At 37.7% G+C, this 19,041-nt stretch overlaps 1 protein-coding gene across 1 annotated transcript; it reads right to left on the reverse strand.

Annotated features, from left to right (window-relative positions):
* Nucleotides 1-8,235: 8,235 nt before the first annotated feature.
* Nucleotides 8,236-17,685, reverse strand: LOC104459267 (guanine nucleotide-binding protein G(s) subunit alpha). The gene is made up of 7 exons (XM_010084166.1): nt 17,632-17,685; nt 15,323-15,396; nt 14,527-14,585; nt 12,504-12,624; nt 11,620-11,750; nt 11,060-11,127; nt 8,236-10,188 (listed from the first exon to the last, which is right to left on the reverse strand). The coding sequence occupies exons 3-7, from the start codon at nt 14,582-14,584 to the stop codon at nt 10,042-10,044; spliced, it is 525 nt and encodes a 174-aa protein (XP_010082468.1). The 5' UTR covers nt 14,585; nt 15,323-15,396; nt 17,632-17,685; the 3' UTR covers nt 8,236-10,041.
* Nucleotides 17,686-19,041: the final 1,356 nt, after the last annotated feature.

A 19,041-nucleotide genomic window follows, 5' to 3' on the forward strand; every position in this document is an offset into this window, starting at 1 on the left:
GACCTTAGGCAAGGAGATGAGCATTACTGTAACGGAGACTATGCAAGAGAAACAGAGTCCCTTTGTCTCTCTTCAGATCAACTCCTGTTCTTCGGTTGCTTAAGAGTTTAACAGTGAGAAAGGGGAGGGCGAGGGTGTGTTCTGGGATTTGGAGGGCAGCCAAGAGCATTGCTGATTAATTATTTAAAAGGTCCTTTATTCTCATTCAGTTTCTAACTGAAAAATAGTAAAAAGAAATTACCTAGTCTTCAATGCAGTTCATGAAATCGCTTGGTTTGGTAGGAAAGGCCAAAAAATAAGTTGTCACAGGATCTTCAAGAGATGCCGTCCTCGTTCCCGTGTGGTCACTGTACTAGTTAAAGGGTTTACTGCACTTAAAATTCCAGCATAGAAAATACACGCCACCACCTGAACTGCAGCACACCATGAGCTGTGCTGTCATATGCTGCCCTACACCACTGAAGCAACCCTTTCTGAAACGTTTCTTGTGAGCCCAGGATAATGTTCTTTTTGCCCTGTCAACAGGAAGGAAAAGAGACTTTTTCGGAATAAAAGGCGCGTATTGAAGCAGAGGCACAATGGACACACTCTCTACCTGTGGCAGATGACTGCTCGATTGCCTGCAGTCAGGAAGACAGTAAGGTAACATTTCAGTGCTTATGGAAGCACTGGAAGTGACACGCTGAGGCTGGAGTCCAATGGAAACATCCTTGAGAAAAAGTTTTTGGCTTATCCCCATTTAGTTAGTGGGCAATTTCCATCCCGTAGACATGAGAACGTAATAGCATACTCACAACAGACAGTGTGATTAACCAGTCAGAACTTCTAAGAAAATACCAGACCTGAATTTAATCTATCCCAAACCAAGAAAGAAAAAGTATTTTCTGAGAGTTGAGTAAGAAACATCCGTGCTTCATTTTGGTTTGTAATGATGTACAGTGTTACAAGATGTAGGACAAGTTCTTTGGAAGTGATTTCAGAGTAACTATTATTGTATTACCCTAACAGAAGGTTCAGAAATTTTAAAATTAAGAGAAAAAGCAAGTCCAGAACTTAACTAACATTCCAATGAAACTGGATGGGAAAACCACAAAGCTGAGACTTTGTGAGGCTTAGAAGGAGATCCTAGTTCTTTACAGAAGGCTTAAATAAATCCACTTTGTACAACAGATGTCTTTATGTAGGTAGGAGTGGCTTCCTTCCCATGACTGAAATTTACTGTGCATCTCCTAGGTAAGATATTTGCATCTGCAGGATGGAGAATTTCATTGTGCCTGGAGTTAGAACATCTCAGCTCCAGTAAAGCATTTTCAGCGCAGGCAGAAGTTTTGTCTAGTGCCAACAGTTGGACTTCTGGGACTTCAATGGAAATTATGCCACGAAACTTACTGCTTGGGTGAGTAGAAGTAGTGAACAGTCCACAGCACCAACTGCCAGTGAGACACACAGTGCTATTAGGCATTAATGATAATAGTAACTGCAGAGTCTGAATCTTAAAACTAGAAGTTCTTTTGTCTTTATATATTTATATCTCTTTATTTTGATTGCAGTAACAGAAAATCAGTATTTTTTTTAATATATAAAGAATGAACAATACTCAAAGCATTTACTTTCAACTTTCCTTCAGGAGAAAACTTAGGACCTCTAACAGAGCCAGACGTCTGCTGAATAGCCCTTTGCAGAAGAGTTGCAATAGCCAAGCTTTTCCCACTTCAGGTCAATAAACAAGAGGCAAAGCCAAATCAAACCCAGAAGTTTCAAGGTATCATTTAAACTGTGAGGAAACACTAAATATATCAAAGATTGATTTTGCAAACTAAACTTTTACGGTTTTGAATGGAAAAAATGTTGGTTGTCTTCTTGGGTTTAACTGTGTTATCTGTCCCATATGGATTTGTGTTTTTCAAAGTTTCAGTAAAATGCTAATGAATAAAAGAACTTAGATTTGCCTGAATGTCTCTGGAATAATTTATTAGCCAGCAAATGAATGCAACAAATTTTTCCGTAAATGCGTATTTGACTACATTTTGTGTGTAAAATATTCTCGAGTCACAATTCCCATCTAGTGAGATTCTGATGAAGCAGTGAGGAGGCAGTGAGTGTATTAATGATAAAATTTTGAGCCCAATAAATATGCTATGAAGGACAGTCTCAGAGTCTCTGCTGCATGCTTTGAAGAAGCAGTAAAGGCATGCTGGGAAGTAGATGTGTATCAAGAAGAGCCAGATCTAGAGAAATGTGGAAAACTAACCTTTTTTATTTTTAACTTTTTTTTTTTTTTTTTTTTTTTTAAACAGAGGTGAAACATGGATTCATAAAGGTTGGGAATGGCTCTTCTAAGGGAGTAAAGAATAAACCAAGTATCAAATGCTCAAATTTCAATTCCACCAAACTATCAACATTTGTTGCCTGATTTTTGAACAAATTATGTTAACAACTATGTTTCAGGATTTCCTACCTAAAGAAGGGCTGAATATAATACAGCTGATGAAATCATCCAACTTCATGTGGTTCCTTCCTAGAATGAAAGAAAAATGCCGAACAGAAGTGCCAACTTCCAACAAAACTGTTTGCCTTTTATTCATATGGTTTTTAAAAATATGCACCCTGGCATTCTCCATATGCTAATTACCTCTGCTTCTTGTCCTCTACAAATTCTTTTAGCATAAATTTGTATTTTTTAATTGTTAGCCCTTTACAAATCAGCCAATACATTCAACTAGAGATAAGGTAATAACTTTCAAATTGAGTAGGAAATTACAGCAGCATCAAGTTAGGCTAAAGAGTTTTGGCTAAGGAGTTTTCCTCAAGCAGAATCTCAAGAGTAAGCAGTTTTGTTTGTACCTCAAGATTTACAATTACTGGTAACAGTGTTATTCCAGACATTGAACAGCACGACACTTTGCTAGCTAACTGAGAAGTACTCTGAGACAAAACAAGCTGGTTTTTAGGTTGCCGGCATTTCATGCTAGTCTCCTTCAAACATCAACTTAAAAAGTCGGAGCTATATACACTGTGGATTGCTTAAAAGCATAGCCTCATAATGCCCTAAATATTTTTCAAGATGAGCCTACAGTAGAAACATTTTCTTCAAAGCAAGTTCCAGTTGATTCGCATACTGATTAAACTTACACTTCACTGAAGTACCTCCCAGTTCTATAATGTAGGCAGCAAGTGCATTTTTTGTGGTTCTTTAGTTGGAGATATCCTGGCCTTTTAGATAAACGCATTTTCTGACCCTGAAAATTTGTGTAAGGATCCCAAACTGGGTCACTTACCTGGGGAATGAAGAATTTCCCCCATAAATCTATTTTTCAGTGTTCAAGGTGATGAATTTAGGAGTCTTGTTTATCTGGCTTTCCCTAGTTCCTTTGAACTTTCAGTGAGGTTCTATCACAATTTTCTTTCATAGCTGCTCTATTCTCTCTTATCAGCCACGCTGTAAGAGTAGGTGGGGTGTGGGGGTGAGGACAGGAGAAAGCAGCTGAATCCAAAGGTAGCAGTTTTTGGGCCATGATGTTGGACAGAGCATTTGGTTGTAAGCTCCCCAGTTTTAAATCACAAACAGGTTAACAAGAGTCATTGCTTGTGGCAGCACTGGGCTTCCAGACTCTTACACAGATGAACCTTAGCAGCCCAGCAGAGTTTTGCCCTGTGGGAAACAGAACTAAAGGTTAGCAGCAAAGCTTTCATGAAATCTGTTACTTCATTTTGGATGTTGTGCCTTCAAGCAAAAGGAGAAGGGATATTAAAAATCCTGAGGTACATATGGATCGCCACACACACTTCAGGAAAGACATGCTGTCTCCTATGGCTCTAGCTTAGTGAAAGTTTAAAACACCTTGCATTAATACTTGGAGGTCTTACACAGACATGTATTTAGTTCTATCACCCAACCCCTTCATTTGTCCTTTTATGGAAGCTCTTCTGACCCTGCCAACAGCAAACTGGTAACGTCGTGACAAAGAGCTACACCAGGCCCCCTTCCCAAGCAGCCTTCAGTCCCCAGCCTGCTGCGGTAACTCACAACCCTGACACAGCAGCTCCTCCTCTGCCCCATCTCTGCTGGCACTCTAGCATTTTAGTTGCAAGAATGATACCATTCCAGAGTCATGTCAAATACTGAAAACTACAAGTAGAAACACTGTACTTCACTATTAATAATTAATGTAAAATTCACAGCCTGAAAATACTAGTTTGCATAACAGAACAACAGAACTGAGTTCCCAACATTACTACCTCTGTCCTAAGCTTGTTCCTTCTCCAACCTTGAGTAGTAGTATATCAAGAAAAAAAAAGTATCGGTAAACTCATTTAAGAAAACAACCAGGTAAATGAAAGGAAGAGATACATTCACATTTTAATTTAGAATTTGCTTACATTTGCCCACTGGTACCCCAGCCTTAGAAAGCATGTTGTTACATGAAAAACCCTAACGTCGGCATCTTCTCCCTCAAAAATTTATCGTTCTCTCTGTATTTGGGACAATGCTTAAAGGCTTTATTTTGTTCTGTCATTAAAATAAAGATTTTTGAGGCAGACTTCCTACGTGAAAAAAATTATGAAAAACTGTAAATTCTGGTTTGTTGTTTTGTTTTTCTTAAAGCAAAAATTATCAGTTCCATATTTGGTCAGTTACCCCTTGCTGCAGAGGTATCAGTGAGCATTTGCTGTTGTTAACCTAGAGAACAACTCCCTGCTTTTCCACAGAATCTGGCTAAGTTTATAGGTAGGACACAGAAGTTAGAAAAAAAAAAACCACCCACCTTATTATTTTTATGCTTAATGCAGTAAGAGATGAGTTTGCCTCCCCACCTCCTCCCCAAGTTGCTTTTCCAAGTAGACTTGTGCTTTAAACTGCACCTATTTTGCTCAGCTCGGTACATTAGATGTAAACAGGGTAAAAAAAACAGTTTTAGTAAGATTAGAATCAGGGTTGTAAACGATTAATGATGAAGCCAGTACTCACGGCTGAAACTTTAGCAATTTCTGCAATATAGTAAAATACTCCAAAGCAGTTTACCTACCTACTCACTGAAACACATCCACTCACAGTATTTAAGCTAACTGGTTATGACTAGGATTAAAATAGGTTCACTCTTGGAATTTCTATCTTGTCAGTCACCAGAGGGATCTTTTCATCGGCAGAGGTTCTGAAATCCCCTTTGTAGTTACTTTATTTACAAAGACACCAAAGTTTGTCATAGAACAGAACGACTTTTTCCCCACTGGATGAATTTTCAGAAATATCAAGCTGAGGAAGAAGGGTACAGTTTTGGTTTTGGACTGCAAACAGATGTTTGCTTGTAAATATTTTTACTGTTACACAAATTCAACACATATTTTAGGGATGAGGACCCGTTCCTGTGTGAGATTTCCACTGATAGCAATCTATGGCCCTGATCCTGCTTCTTACAGTTAGTAGGAATTTTATCACCGACTTCCATGGAAGAGGTGTTATGAGTGCCAGCATTGTTAGAAATACACACAGCATATTAGACACAGTTGGGAAAAGAAGAGAACTTCCTCTCTTCCAGAACAGGTCACATAATTTTATAACTTACAACAACTTTGTCCATCTTAGACATTTGTATAGCACCCATCGCCAACAGTATTAACACTAAGGCACTGGACTCGTACTCAGATACCATGGGGTCTGTCTCCGTATCTGTGGTCAACTGCCTGTGTAATCATGTTTATATCTTTTGTTTTTCCTGGTAGATAACTTTCAACATTGGAAAATAGGATATAATACAAAACATCCTACATAATTTACAGGAATATTGCACCACAACTCATTACAAGGTGCTCAGATTCTAAAGTGATGAACATTAATATTTCTGTGCATAGATTTATTGGTAAAAGAAAATTATCCTGCAGTTATCAGTTATGTGCAACATACTGGAACAGAATTTGCTTCAGTTCCTCTAGAGTTAATGACATACTCAAATTTAAATCCTATCCTCGATGCCATGATTCAAAATACTTTTTAGATAAATGAAGATAAGCCCCCAGGGCTCCTGTCTATGACAACTGATCCAGCATGCTTTCAAATCCTTTTGCATCAAAGTCTGCTCCTAACAACTTGCAGAGCTCCAGTTTCAGCCTCTAACAGAGCAGTTTTTGATGCTTTCAGAAGCAGCTGAATCTTTTTTTAGTCTGTAGTGGATTTATCTCTCCCCATTATTAAAAAAAACAACAACCCTTCAGGAGTTATCACTATGCTGCTGCATCACACTGGCTGCTCAATATGTGTGCTAATGTAGAAATTAACAAAAGTTCTTGGGTTGAAAGAAGTTACTGCAAATGCACAGTAGCTGATTTTGAAACCACAACATCTCTACAATTTATTATTATTTTTACAAAATACCCAAAGTGATCAGACCATATTGTAGGTTACTGGCTTGCCAAAGGTTATGTTTTGAAATTAAAACCATTTCTGAGTTACAGAAGTGCCAAAAAACAATCTTGAACCAGGTTCGTTTGTTGTTTTTGTTTTGTTTTTGTTTTTAAACCAACCCCCATCCAACAAAACAGTTGTATAACTTAAAACAGAAACGAGAGTTTGTGCTGGAAACTGTTTAAAAACCAACCCATCAAATCATGCTTGAGCTGAAGCCTTGTATGGCAGAGATTTAGCGTAGGGCAATCTAGTGCCAAGATAGAGACCCTCTATGGGTTTATAATGGAAATACTGACACAACCTCAACTATAGTGATGCAAATGTGCCCTACACCACTGTATTTGCTTTTATTCATAGAAGTGGTAGTGTTTACATTTGCAGGTATCTTACACTTCAGCATCATGATGAATACTGAGTAGAATGAGTTAAGTTTTGGCTGTAAGGTCAGAAGTTTCCAAACAGATGAATGAGACAGAAGTGAAAGTCCTCAATCATTAAAACAAGAAGTTCAAATAAATAAATAAAACAAAACTAGGAAATATGGGTAAGCATTAGGTTGGAATGGTTCAATTAACTGCAAATTATGGCCACTAAATTAGAGACAGAAGAAAACACAGTTACTTATTAAATAGCAAGCATTAAAGCTTTATGGTTTTGTATTTAAAAAAAAAGAAAGCTGTTAAAAATAAGACTTGCATTTACCAGGCCACCAAACTGCATGGACTAATAAAGAGACTAACAAAGGCAATACTGAGACATTAAGACACACACACACTCCATAGTTGTGCAACTCAACCATATTCAAAACAATTGCCTTTTTCCTTGCTCAAGAGGAAAAAAAAAAGCATCCCTTAAACATTTCTGTTCATATAAAGCTTTAGGTTTCTTACAACTGTTGCTGTCTTATATAGCTCATTGTTATTATGCATCCTTCTCAATATCAGATGAAGAAGCTTAATTTATTTTTATTTTTTTTAATGGAGGTGCTTTGTTTCTCTCAGATGAGAGATTACATTCCTAACACCACTACAGGTTTTCCCCATTTATAAATTTGGCGTTTACACTAACTCCTCCTAGGCGTAAAAAGATAAGGGTTGGCACTCAATTAAAGATTTTGGCTCCTGTAACTAAAATTAAGGCTCACAATGAATTTCCTTTCTACTATGTGTGTCCCATTTTTACCTAGTGGAAACACCAGCCCTTAACCTACAGGCACTGGGTACATTCTTCAATCACAGGGGGCTATTCTCGGTCATGTTCTCCTACAGTTCTACAGAGTCCAGGTGGCAACTCTCTACACCTGTGAACAGGAAAGATCATTTATCAAAGATGAGTAGCAACCGCAGCTAAAATTTGTAGGTGATTTAGTGTCTTCTGAAAGATCACTAGTGATTTGGAATTAAGAGAGATGGGACAGTAACTCCACCAAGTCCCTGCTCGACATGAAAATGGACTAGGTGATTCATTGTCATTTAAAAGTTTAGCCAAAAAAGCAATGAAAACTCACAATTCTGAACAGTTGCAGTTCTTAGTATTCGAAAGGCATCTGATACCTGAAGCAAATCTAGCTGCACAGACATCACTGACCACACCCTACTTTTAATTTAAACTGGACTTCTTCCCAAAAAAGAACGTTAACACAGTCTCTTGGGCGGAGGGAAGCTAGTGTGAAAGGCAAAGAGGCAAGTATTTTGGTGGGGTTTTTTTTTTTGTTTTGCTTCTTTTGTTTTCCTTTTAAAGTTACTGCAGTAAGATCCAGATCAGTTTAGGGGTGTAAATGAAGGGGGAACAAGGGTGTTTGAGTAATATAGGCTAACACTGTTCTAGATGTGTTATTACAGCTGTAATTTCTGAGTCTGTACAAATTGTACATGTAGGTTTAGACACATGAAAAAGTAACACACTCACAGAGACATAAAACACCTAGGTATAAAATATAAAGCAGTGTAGTAGTTACTAAAATTACATGCTCTCTTATTGCTACAGTGATTTTTGCTCTTTTTCTTTTTACTGTACCACATGTTGTTCTAAGCATATAATTTGCATAAATTATTCAAGTTTAAGAAAATCCACACATCTTCACTTTAAGCTACTTATATAGTTAATATAAAACAAAAAGGTTCTAAAGTATCTCTTTATTAAAAGAGAAATAAAAATGTCATTTGAAACTGGAATTCAGTGGCCAAATCCAAGGGCAGTGCACACCTTGTCATTCCGGTAGTAGTCTGCCCACGCAGTGTTAAGTGGAGGTTGGTGGGGTATTTGGCCCAGTCTAGAGATGGTCACCAGACCTGCATGATGCCCTATGTGTCTGTTATTGTTCTGGTTTTGTCTTTAGCAAAAAGGACTATGAATGACCAAAGACTAACATTTGTAATTTGTAGCAAAATTTGGTTTATGTAGAAACAAGCCATGTTTTGCATTTGGATAGAGATTTAAATGAATTAAAGCTAAAAATTAAAAAGCATGATGCTGCAACATCTGGTCACTTGTTGAAGACCTCACTTTTAAAGTGGTTAAGTTTGCACAATTTGTACTTTTTTCTTTTTTTTTTTTCTTTTTTTCCTTTTTTTTTTTTTACTAAACAGTATTTTTCGTTCTTTTATAAACCAGAAAAACTAAACTACAGATAAATTTTCCCTACCTTGAGCTAATGCTGCAGATAGGGTTGACAAAGCTGTACAGCGCAATCAAACATACTTACATCTTAGCTCATTGTACAGGTACAGCCATAATCAAGGCACAAAGATCTTCTACAAGTTATTTTTTTTTCAATAAAGTTGTACAAAATAATACATTTTACAGTCTGTACAAGAATAATAATCCAGCAGTAAAATAAAAAATGAGGGGAGGGAAGAAGAAAAAGAAGGGAAAGACTGTGAGGACTACAGTCCAGATAATGATTTTTATAGCAGACGGGATCATCAGTGGACAAACTGAAAACAGTGTGTGGTTAACTCTTTCTGCAATCACAGGCCATACGCAGTTCAATTCATAAATGTCCATGGTTGTCTTTAGACCACCAAGACTGGTTTTAAAAATACCCTTCTGAAAGGTAGCAGTTGGTTTTTGCACTGTCTAGGTCTGTTGTAGAATTGTCAGTATTTCCGTTCAAAGCCACATTACAGTCAGAGAACCAAACTCAAGTGTCTGTCTTCAAACTTGGTCTGTGACTTGGCACCTTCTTTAGTCTGATGCAGTGAATGATACAAAGTGGAGATCACGGGTTATATGATTATGCCCACAACAGTGCTAAATTACCTATTGTTTTCTCTCCCCAATTTTTGTTTTATCTTTTGAATTTTCATCCCCAATTCTTTCAGGTGCTCCACATTCAGGGCTTTTAATTAATTAGTTTTTATTTCTTTTTTTTTTTTTTTCTTTTTTGTTAATAACAGTGTTAGGGAATCCTCATGGAAATGGCCTTTTAAGTGTTAGGGGCCATCTCAAACTGTCCGAGGGGTACAGAAGCAAGCTTAGAAGTGCTGCTATTGTCCAGCAAGGAGAAAAAGTTGAGGGGTGCAAATCAATGGGAGATTCAAACAGTTCTCTTCCACCCTATGTGGGCAAGGGTGTTTTTTTTTTTCTTTTTTTAATAAGGAATAAGGAGTCCAAAACACAGAAAAAAGTGCTCTCCATCACAACAACTCGTATTGGCGAAGGTGCATGCGCTGAATAATGTCCCGACAGTCATTGAAAACCCTCCGGATGTTCTCTGTATCCACTGCACATGTGAAGTGAGGATAGCAATAGTGCCTTCCATCTCCACTTGCTGTGCTGATTCTCTGTCAGAAGTAAGAGAGAGATACTGGGTTAAAATAAAACTGACTGAGGAAAAAAACCAATGTTCTCCAAACTCAGACGAATGAAAGTTAAGATATGTACGTGTGAGCTGTGGTTTCAAAGGGTGTGTGGCAAAATGCCCACAATTTTTCAGTCTCTTCACCTAAAACATGAAATTTAAATTTATCTGAATTATACGGTGAGAAGGTCATTGCGTACTGGGGAATTTCAGAATTGAACGGGAACTCAAGAAAGTGTTATTATTTATATGCAGCTTTGGTGAATTTAGCCACACAACTCCTAGTCAATTTGTCCATGAAGAAAGTGGGATTTTGCCTCCTTGTACAAGGCTTTTAACCCTGCTTTACACTTACAGAAAGCAAAATTTTATGTTGCTCCATTGTAAAATGAGTCCACAATCTGATCGTCGTGCTCACCATACAAGTACTTGTAATAATATTTAAAAAACCCTATGTCTATTATAGCTCCATCTGACCATTAATGGGAAAGACACTACGAAAAGAATATTAATATTTTACAGATGATGCATCTTTAGATTAGTCTTTATCTTTAGATGGAATAAAAACCTGGCCCTATAATAACAGCAGGACTTCACTCATCACGCTATCTGAGGTTTCTTAATTCTCACCAATTCTTTTGCTATTTAATTATGCACAGTGTCAACAAACAAATATCCAAAGAGCAGCTAACGAACAGCAGTAAAGCTCTTAAATGTAACAATGGTTTATGCAGTGTGGATGTTAAACATAAACAACACAAGAAGCAAGAGCATTTTGCAACAGTATAAGGTGCGCGGGAACTTATATTTGAAAATAAATCATGTAAGAAATACTGAAAGAAGGAAATACTTACAAGAAACTCGTCTCTAATAAAATACTTGGCCCTTGTAACTCTGGGATCCTCACCAGGCTCTGGTGTTGCTGATTAATAACAGAATAAGTATCTCATTAAAACAGATGGGTTTTGGTGATAGCACCTAAAAATTGTAACTTGTTCTGTCTTCTGCTCACATATGATAGAAACACACTTTGCAAAACTGACTATGGATAAGATCCACAATAACATATTATTTAAAACAGCAGATTTCAGGAGAACAAAGGAATATTACAGTGGCCACAGTACTGGACATTTGGCAGGTTAGAGAGATGACCACACATATGACAAGGGGGAGTCCAGAGGACATATTTGTGACTACTGAGTCTCACGCTGCATTGCTTAGGCATAACACTAGTGAGGTCACAGATGAACTATTATGATAAATGGATATATTTATTACATTTATTATTTTGGCTGAAAGAATGAGGATTACATCTACTTAGGAGTTTTTAAGTCTTGGCTCAAATTACCGAAAACATTACAAATGTGGTTAACAAGGAAATGGATAAATTGCTAATAAAACTTTAAAATCTTACCATCATCTGGTGTAGTGTAGCGAGCGAATTCTGGAAAGTAGTCTTCAATTTTAGATTTCCCTGCCAAAACTTTCTCTGCTAGCAAATCTTGTTTATTCAGGAAAAGAATTACTGAAATGGTCCGTAGCCACCTGTAGAAAATTGAAACCGAAGGCACAGCTAGGTTCATACAGCACATCTACTTTTTCATGTACTACTCTATCACTGCTTTAATTACTACAGCCTCAATATGGCAACTACCAATTTGTAACTCTCCAGAGCTTTCTTCAATTAGATGAGCGTCTTGGACACTAGTGTAACAGGCAGACTAGCTTGGACTGCACTGTGAGAAGCAAATAACACTGGCTACACTGCTGGTGTGGGTTAACCTGGCTGAGCAGCGAAGCACCACACGGCCACTCGCTCATGTTCCCCCTCCGTGGGATGGGGAAGACTAAAGGAAGAATAAAAGCAAGAAAATTTGGTGGTCAAAAAAAAAGAAAAGTTTAATCAGTGAAGGATAAAGAAGAAAACAAAATAAGTGATGCAAAGGCAACCACTCACACCTCCCGTGGGTAGACTGATGCCTAGCAGAAGACAGCTAACCCTCCTAACCTCCCCTCTTTTGCCTGTTATTGCTGCACACGATGTTACCGTGGTATGGGACATCTCTGGCTAGTTTGGGTCATCTGCCTGGTTGTGTCCCCTCCCAACCTACTGCGCACTGCAGGGGCAGAGCAGTGCGTTATCAGTATTTCAGTCAAAAACCTACAGTGGCACCATATGAACTACTGTGAAGAAAAGTAACTCTATCCTAGCCAAGCCCAGCATACAAGTCTTGACTATCGTGTACGACAAGATTACAAATTAGTGTGATATGAACAATGAAACTTCAATTCACAGACCTGTTGTTCCAGATACTCTTGAAGAGGTTTAGTGCTTCTTGAAGCCGATTGGTCTGATTGTCCTCTCGTATAACCATGTTGTAGCTACTGCTCGCCACCACAAATATGATAGCAGTCACATCTAAATCAAGAAACACCCATCAGTTAATGCTGAACTTCGGAAGATATATCTAGGAATCCCAAAGTTCAATAAAAAGCTGCCAGATTTTCAGCTTCATGAAGTGAACAGGCTGGGATGCTATTGCTGAAAGCTTTACAGGTACCAGAAATAAAAAAAACAAAGTGAAGGAACCATTAAAGATAGAAAGGCAGGCCACAGAACAGAAGCTGACAGAATGACAGAAAATGTAGAAAAGAAAGGAACCGAAATGAGACAAACTGAAGAAAGCTAACAGGAGAATTGAACTAAGTTTTAAAAGGCGTAAAGAAATTAGAAAGCAACCCTGAGCTATCAAGAAAGGACAGGGAGGCCCCTGGGGGAAGACCTCAAGACAAACTGCACTTCTGACCTGCGTGAATGGTAATAGTAAAAACGGTAGATTGCTATGAACCATGGTTAATTGTTCTAGTCCTCCCATAGCGCACTATACTGCTTAGAGGCCCCGATCTCTTTCCTGGGAGATATTCCCAGGACCACAGAATCCAGATCTCTGTGTTTCTGTGTGGCTGTGCTGCTCCAGACCCTCACACTGACTTCCCAGCGCATCTGCCTCAGACATCAACAGCACAAGAGATGAGTCAGATCGTGCGGTAACAGGAAGAGGAAGGAGAAGAGGTAAAACCCAGACAAATCTTATTAATAGCACGGAAGAAAATATTACACAGAGTTCCACACAGACAGAAAGCATTCAGGTGATCCTCTATGACAGTAACTGCAGCAAAATACAACGAAAACAATACAATGAAGTTGCATTCTACCTTATCTGTTCTGTACGATCTCATCAGAACTTTTCTACAAAAAAGATAGACTTTTGCCTAGCTTCATAAATATTTTGTCCAAATGAGAAAGAAAAGGGAAAAAATATTTTCGCCAACTCTAGCTTTAAGAAAACCTGTGTGGAGACAGGTTTCACATCTGAACAGATTTAGAGTAAAATAAACAGCTGTAGTGAAGGTACACGAAATGCTTCAGGATAAACACAAACCCACCCAACTTAAACTGTATGGGAGTTCCTACACTAAACTGCCTGGGACATCAGTGTTAAGACTCCAGACCCTACCAAATGCCTGCAGACGTTTCAGGGCTTACCCGTACCTAGGTTGGGGCTATCTTAGCATTCTAAGGAATCCAGCTTACATGCATGTTACTTAAATGAAGGTATTTGTTGATGTGTTTTCAGCATAAGGGCGTTCCCCTTAGGGCTGTCTTCCAAGAAAATATATTAATATGCATGGCTACCTAGAAAAGTGCAGATTTAGAAACTCCATCATAGATTTTTTTGACAAGGGCATTTTGGGGCTACACTATACAATGCTGTAGCTTATTACATACCGTACGCAGCACCATGTCTAACAAGACATGTTCCCTACAATCTCATACTGCATTAATCGGTCGGTGCTAATTCGGAAAGAAGCACCCAAGACACAGCCATGTGGCTGCAATTATGCACAAAACAACAATATTCTGATTTTATGCATATATTAATCATACTGTAATTGTGTATTCTGTATATGTATAAACACATGTAAACCTTCACTTGAAAGACAGAGCAGAGCTTCGAGTTTAACACTCACATAGCGCAAACCCACCGCCAAAAAAGCCTGATGCAATGAAGAGAGGGAAACCAAAGAAAATGGACAAGCTATGTGAAGTCATCAAACTTTAATTCCTTTCTACCTACATTCCCCCTAAAGTCATTCTGTGCAGTTACAGAAGTTTACATGTCAAGAAAAATTCCATCCAGTATGACTGTTCAGATAATTCCTTGTCAAGCTACATGGAAAAGAAGATGGGTTTCACACAGTGAGAAAATTAAGATTGGTCATTAAAATTTTATAGAACAAACACAAATGCTAATCATACCATTAAAACACTGGATCCATTTTCGGCGTTCATCTCGTTGCCCTCCAACATCAAACATACTAAGAGAAAAACATAAATCAAGTCAAAATATGCTTTGTTTGGGGTTTTTCTTCCCTAAATCTAAACAGAAAATGTAAGAAATTTTAGGACTTCCATGTCATAGAAACTAAAAGGAATTGAGGATAACGAGAGCCTGAACAGGTAACAATTCACCAACATACACATCACAGAATATCACTATGTTTACTTTTCACTGACACCTGTAGTTGAAGGTAAGAAATTCTGGCGTACGTACATTGCAGATTCATTTTCACCCTTACAAGCTAAGACATTTAAAAAGGTCCTACAACAAGTCATTTGCTGAAACAAGTATCACAGATCTAAAGTCAACAAGACAAGACTAAACTTTTCTTTGGGTCGAGCAATCTTTCTAACCTGGGACAATAAAGAGAACATGCATTTTCTGTTACTTAGATATGTACAAAGTTTTTGTTCAAATATTTCATAATATGAACTAGCAATGAATCAAATACTCAGAAGCAAAAATACATGTAAAACATTTTGTTCTTTGTGATTTAAAATGAAAGCAGAAAATTGCACACTCAATTTGCATTTCTTTTTAAACCCAGACTGCTAAATTAAAAAACTGTAAAATACTTGCTTTCTATTAAACATCAACTTGAAAAATACAGTAGTCTCGGTGACCATATGTTAGTTCTGTCCTCCAGTTTAGCCTGGTATTGGTCTGCATTGTATTAAAAAAAAGCAAGAAGCAAAAAAAAATAAGGATGCTTACTGAAAATTTACTTTGTCCACCTGAAATTTGGTTTCAAAAATTCCTGATGTCAAAACTCTGCATCTGAGAAGATCCTAGAGCATAAAGGAAAAGTCATTGATTCAGCACAGATACTTCGTAATTCTTCATATATCCAGCAACAGAAATTAAAACCTTCTACGCAGTGCTGACAGTGTATGCCGTACTGCAAAAACAGGGAATAGAGCATTATGAAGCTGCATTTAAGATCTTGATCTTGAAAACATGTGCACACGTATGGGTGTGCTCAACTTTGAAAGCACATATAGTTTCACAAGCAGGTGGGAAGTGCCAAGCTTGGAACAGAAGGAAACATTTACAGGTCACTTAAAGCAAATGCAAGTGTTCAGAAGAGCAGAAACCCATCCCTCGAGATTTGATGATGCATTCACAGATTTCACGGGACTGTGGCACACAACAGGGTCTTTAAACTACCACCCAACAGCTCCAGCCGCAGAAGACAGGCCTCCCTCCCGCAGCTGTTCACTGCTTGGCTATTAAGTGTCCAGGTCTCAGAATTTTCCATTTTTTCCTTCAAAGCACTGGGAGCTCAAGCACTTAAATCTCGTAAAAGTTGTGCTTTTCAAAGACAAAATTTGAGATTTCTTATAGAGAAAAAACTGATAATCAGAATTTGTGAGCTACAAACTATTGAGATTCTATTCAAACCAAACCATAGGGGCTTTTATTTATTGTGTACTGCAGAACAGTGACAGCCATGGACAGGGTGTGGTGGGGAACTACAAGAACCTGATTTGCACAGGCTGCAGACTCAATACACTGTCCAAATATAACTACCTACAAAAGACTACTTGGAATTGAACTAAAGGTTTTATAATTTAGGACTTTTTCATGTTCTTCACAATGGGTCTAAGTAGCAGATGAACAGTAACATTTGCAGCAGACAAGATCATGTAAGCGGAACACGCTGTAAAAAAAAAAAAAAAAGGTGCATGCACAATAAAAGCTCTGTTCTTACTACACAGGTACCAAACTGGTTAGTCAAAGTCAAAACCACACAAAATCCAAAGGTTAGACAACACTGTTAAATCATTAAACAAAATGGCTACATTTTAACATCAGTTTTTCTGACAGTAAATTATTGCTGTCCGGCTATTTTAATACTCAGATTGAAATATGGATATATTTAGACACTGTTCCAACTTGTGTTTGAAACAGTTTGAAAATTCGAATGTCCCAATAAACAGAAGCAAATCTGGAAAACTGGACCCTCTGGAGCTCTGCACCTCTAGAAATCAAGACAAACATGATGGTCCCAAACAAGCACCAGAAGTACTTGTGCTTACTGTTACTTACAGAAGTAAGAGTATGTAATGATTTTAGTTAAGTAACTACTTAAATACTCCCCTTATTTAAGTAATTACTACAAGTAATTTTAAGTACTATACTTAGTACTGCATACTAAGTAAATATAAGTTAAACTCCTGACACCCTTAGCTTCCAGTATAAAACTGATACTTGTTTTTAAGTTTCATATCCGAAAATTAGTTGCTCCAAATTTTAAATATGATAACCTATATTTTTAGTATTTTGTTTCTTGAAAATAGAATTATTTCAGTGATAAAGCAGCCTCATTTATAAAACTCCTCATATTTTTAAAAGGATGAATGATTAATCTATTCTTGACCAACTTTAAAGGATATAAACTGCTCTCTCTTCATCAATACTGTGTGCAAAAGTTTTGGGACATTAACATGTTTTTCGATTATTTATCCTACAGAAGTCCACTAGACGCTTAGCTGCACTCTTTATGGGCAGGAAGTTGGGAATATACATGTGATTTTGGATATGGGATTTGGTCCTTAAAAGATCCTCAGATTATCTGTAACAAAATGGAAACTACAATTCCTATTCTGACAAAAAATTAAAATCATCTAAGGTTATTTTTAGCAAATCTGGTTTGCAGTGGGAGCCAGTGGGGCCGAGAAGATACCAACCAACTCTGCATCAAAGAAGTAGATGACAGTTATTCAGCAAGGAGGGCAAAACATTATAAATTACTAATTCAAGTGGGTATTTGAGTTGCAGGGTCACAGAAGCACGATGTAAGTCTAGAACCCAGGCAGATTTTCATGTCACAGTACATTTACATGTATAAACATAGTCTCAATCCAATGACAAGGTAATTTTTACTGGAATACTAAATATGTACAGTACCTGGCAATACCTGTGTTAGTGTCACAATGGCAATTAGAAATTAATGAGATAGTTATCCGCAAAGACTGAGGGGGCAGATAAACTGTGTAATTTCTTAATGCAACTTCCCGTACCTGGTCAGATGGCGTGTACTCGTTTTGCTTGACTATGTCAATCTTGTCTAGAAAACTGGGGAAAGGAAAGAAAAAAGATTAACTTTTCATTCTCAAATTAAACAAACTACCTAACGCTTTAATAACTGACAGGTTCCCAGAGAAGGTTTGTTATATGCTAAATACACTGAAATGGCTCAGCATCCGCACGGGGGTGTTTCAAACGTGCATTTCCCAGCGCCCCCCAGCAGGGGGCCCGATCCGCAGCGTTATTAATCAGCTCCGGTAAGCTCATTCCAACCCCCTCCCACTCCGCTCCCTCCGTTAACTAACACACAAGCAGTTTTATTTAGGCAATTTATTCATAGAAATTGTACAATATCATCTGCTACTGCTAACACTAAAGCAATAACTCAAATAAATTGCCTATGTGTAATTTTCCTGAAAGTAAGATGAGTATTTTTAAAAAATGGATCGTCACTATAATTCTTTTAATAAATGAAATCCCTAAACCAGTTACAAGTTCAGTTAAGTGAGAAGAAATACCGATTTTTCTGCCAATTGTTGGTACCATTTTTTCAGTTTACCTTCTGGAGAAGTAGCCACAGCAAGCCAAACAGGTATGAAAGGATTTATTTTATCTAAACGCGTTAGGTATTACCTACAGAGGATATCTTGGAGTCTTTAACATGTTTTTACCAATTAACTGTAACCTCCTAATTATCTTGCACTTCAACTCAAAAGCAAAAATCCCAAGGAACTGATTTGGTCACTGTTTTATTGTAGTGTTAATACAAGACTCTAAAACATAGCAAACCAGCAGCTGCAGGATGCAGATTTCATGTTATTCGCACCCCCAACCACACTGTCCAACAGCAGGCACGCAGCGGGGCTGCACTCTGCTCAGACACCTTCCATTTCAGTGTTAGTAGGAGATCTAGCAATACTTCTGTAGTTAACTCTACCCGTAACACTGATGATTAATCAGTCTTGAAACCAATATACTTTAATTTCCCCTTTAAACTCCTTGAATGAATTATTTTCTTTATGAAGCAACAATCACAAAGAAAAGGTGACTTTTCCCTTACGATACGTATAGGAAGGTAAGTGGAAAGTGCCTTAACTACAGTTGCAGGCAACAATTTAAAGGGGGGGGAAAGTTAGACATGTCTCAGACTCACAAATCAGAAACCCAACTCCCATTAAAATCAAAAGGGGTCTTAGCCCTCAGTTTCAGCCTCTGCTTCCCAACTGACTTTCTACAACACCTAATGAAGAGCATGGGAAGGAGGAACAATAACTGTAATGCCCTTTTCACCAACAACTAGATGACCATCTTGTTTCAGAGACAAATGAAATGTAATTTTTGTTTAGTCTGAATTACAGAATTTTAAACACATCAAAATGTATCCTAGTAAACATGCCACTAAA

This window comes from Pterocles gutturalis, unplaced genomic scaffold (genome assembly GCF_000699245.1).
Source record: "Pterocles gutturalis isolate BGI_N339 unplaced genomic scaffold, ASM69924v1 scaffold31330, whole genome shotgun sequence".
Taxonomy (NCBI): Eukaryota; Metazoa; Chordata; class Aves; order Pterocliformes; family Pteroclidae; genus Pterocles; species Pterocles gutturalis.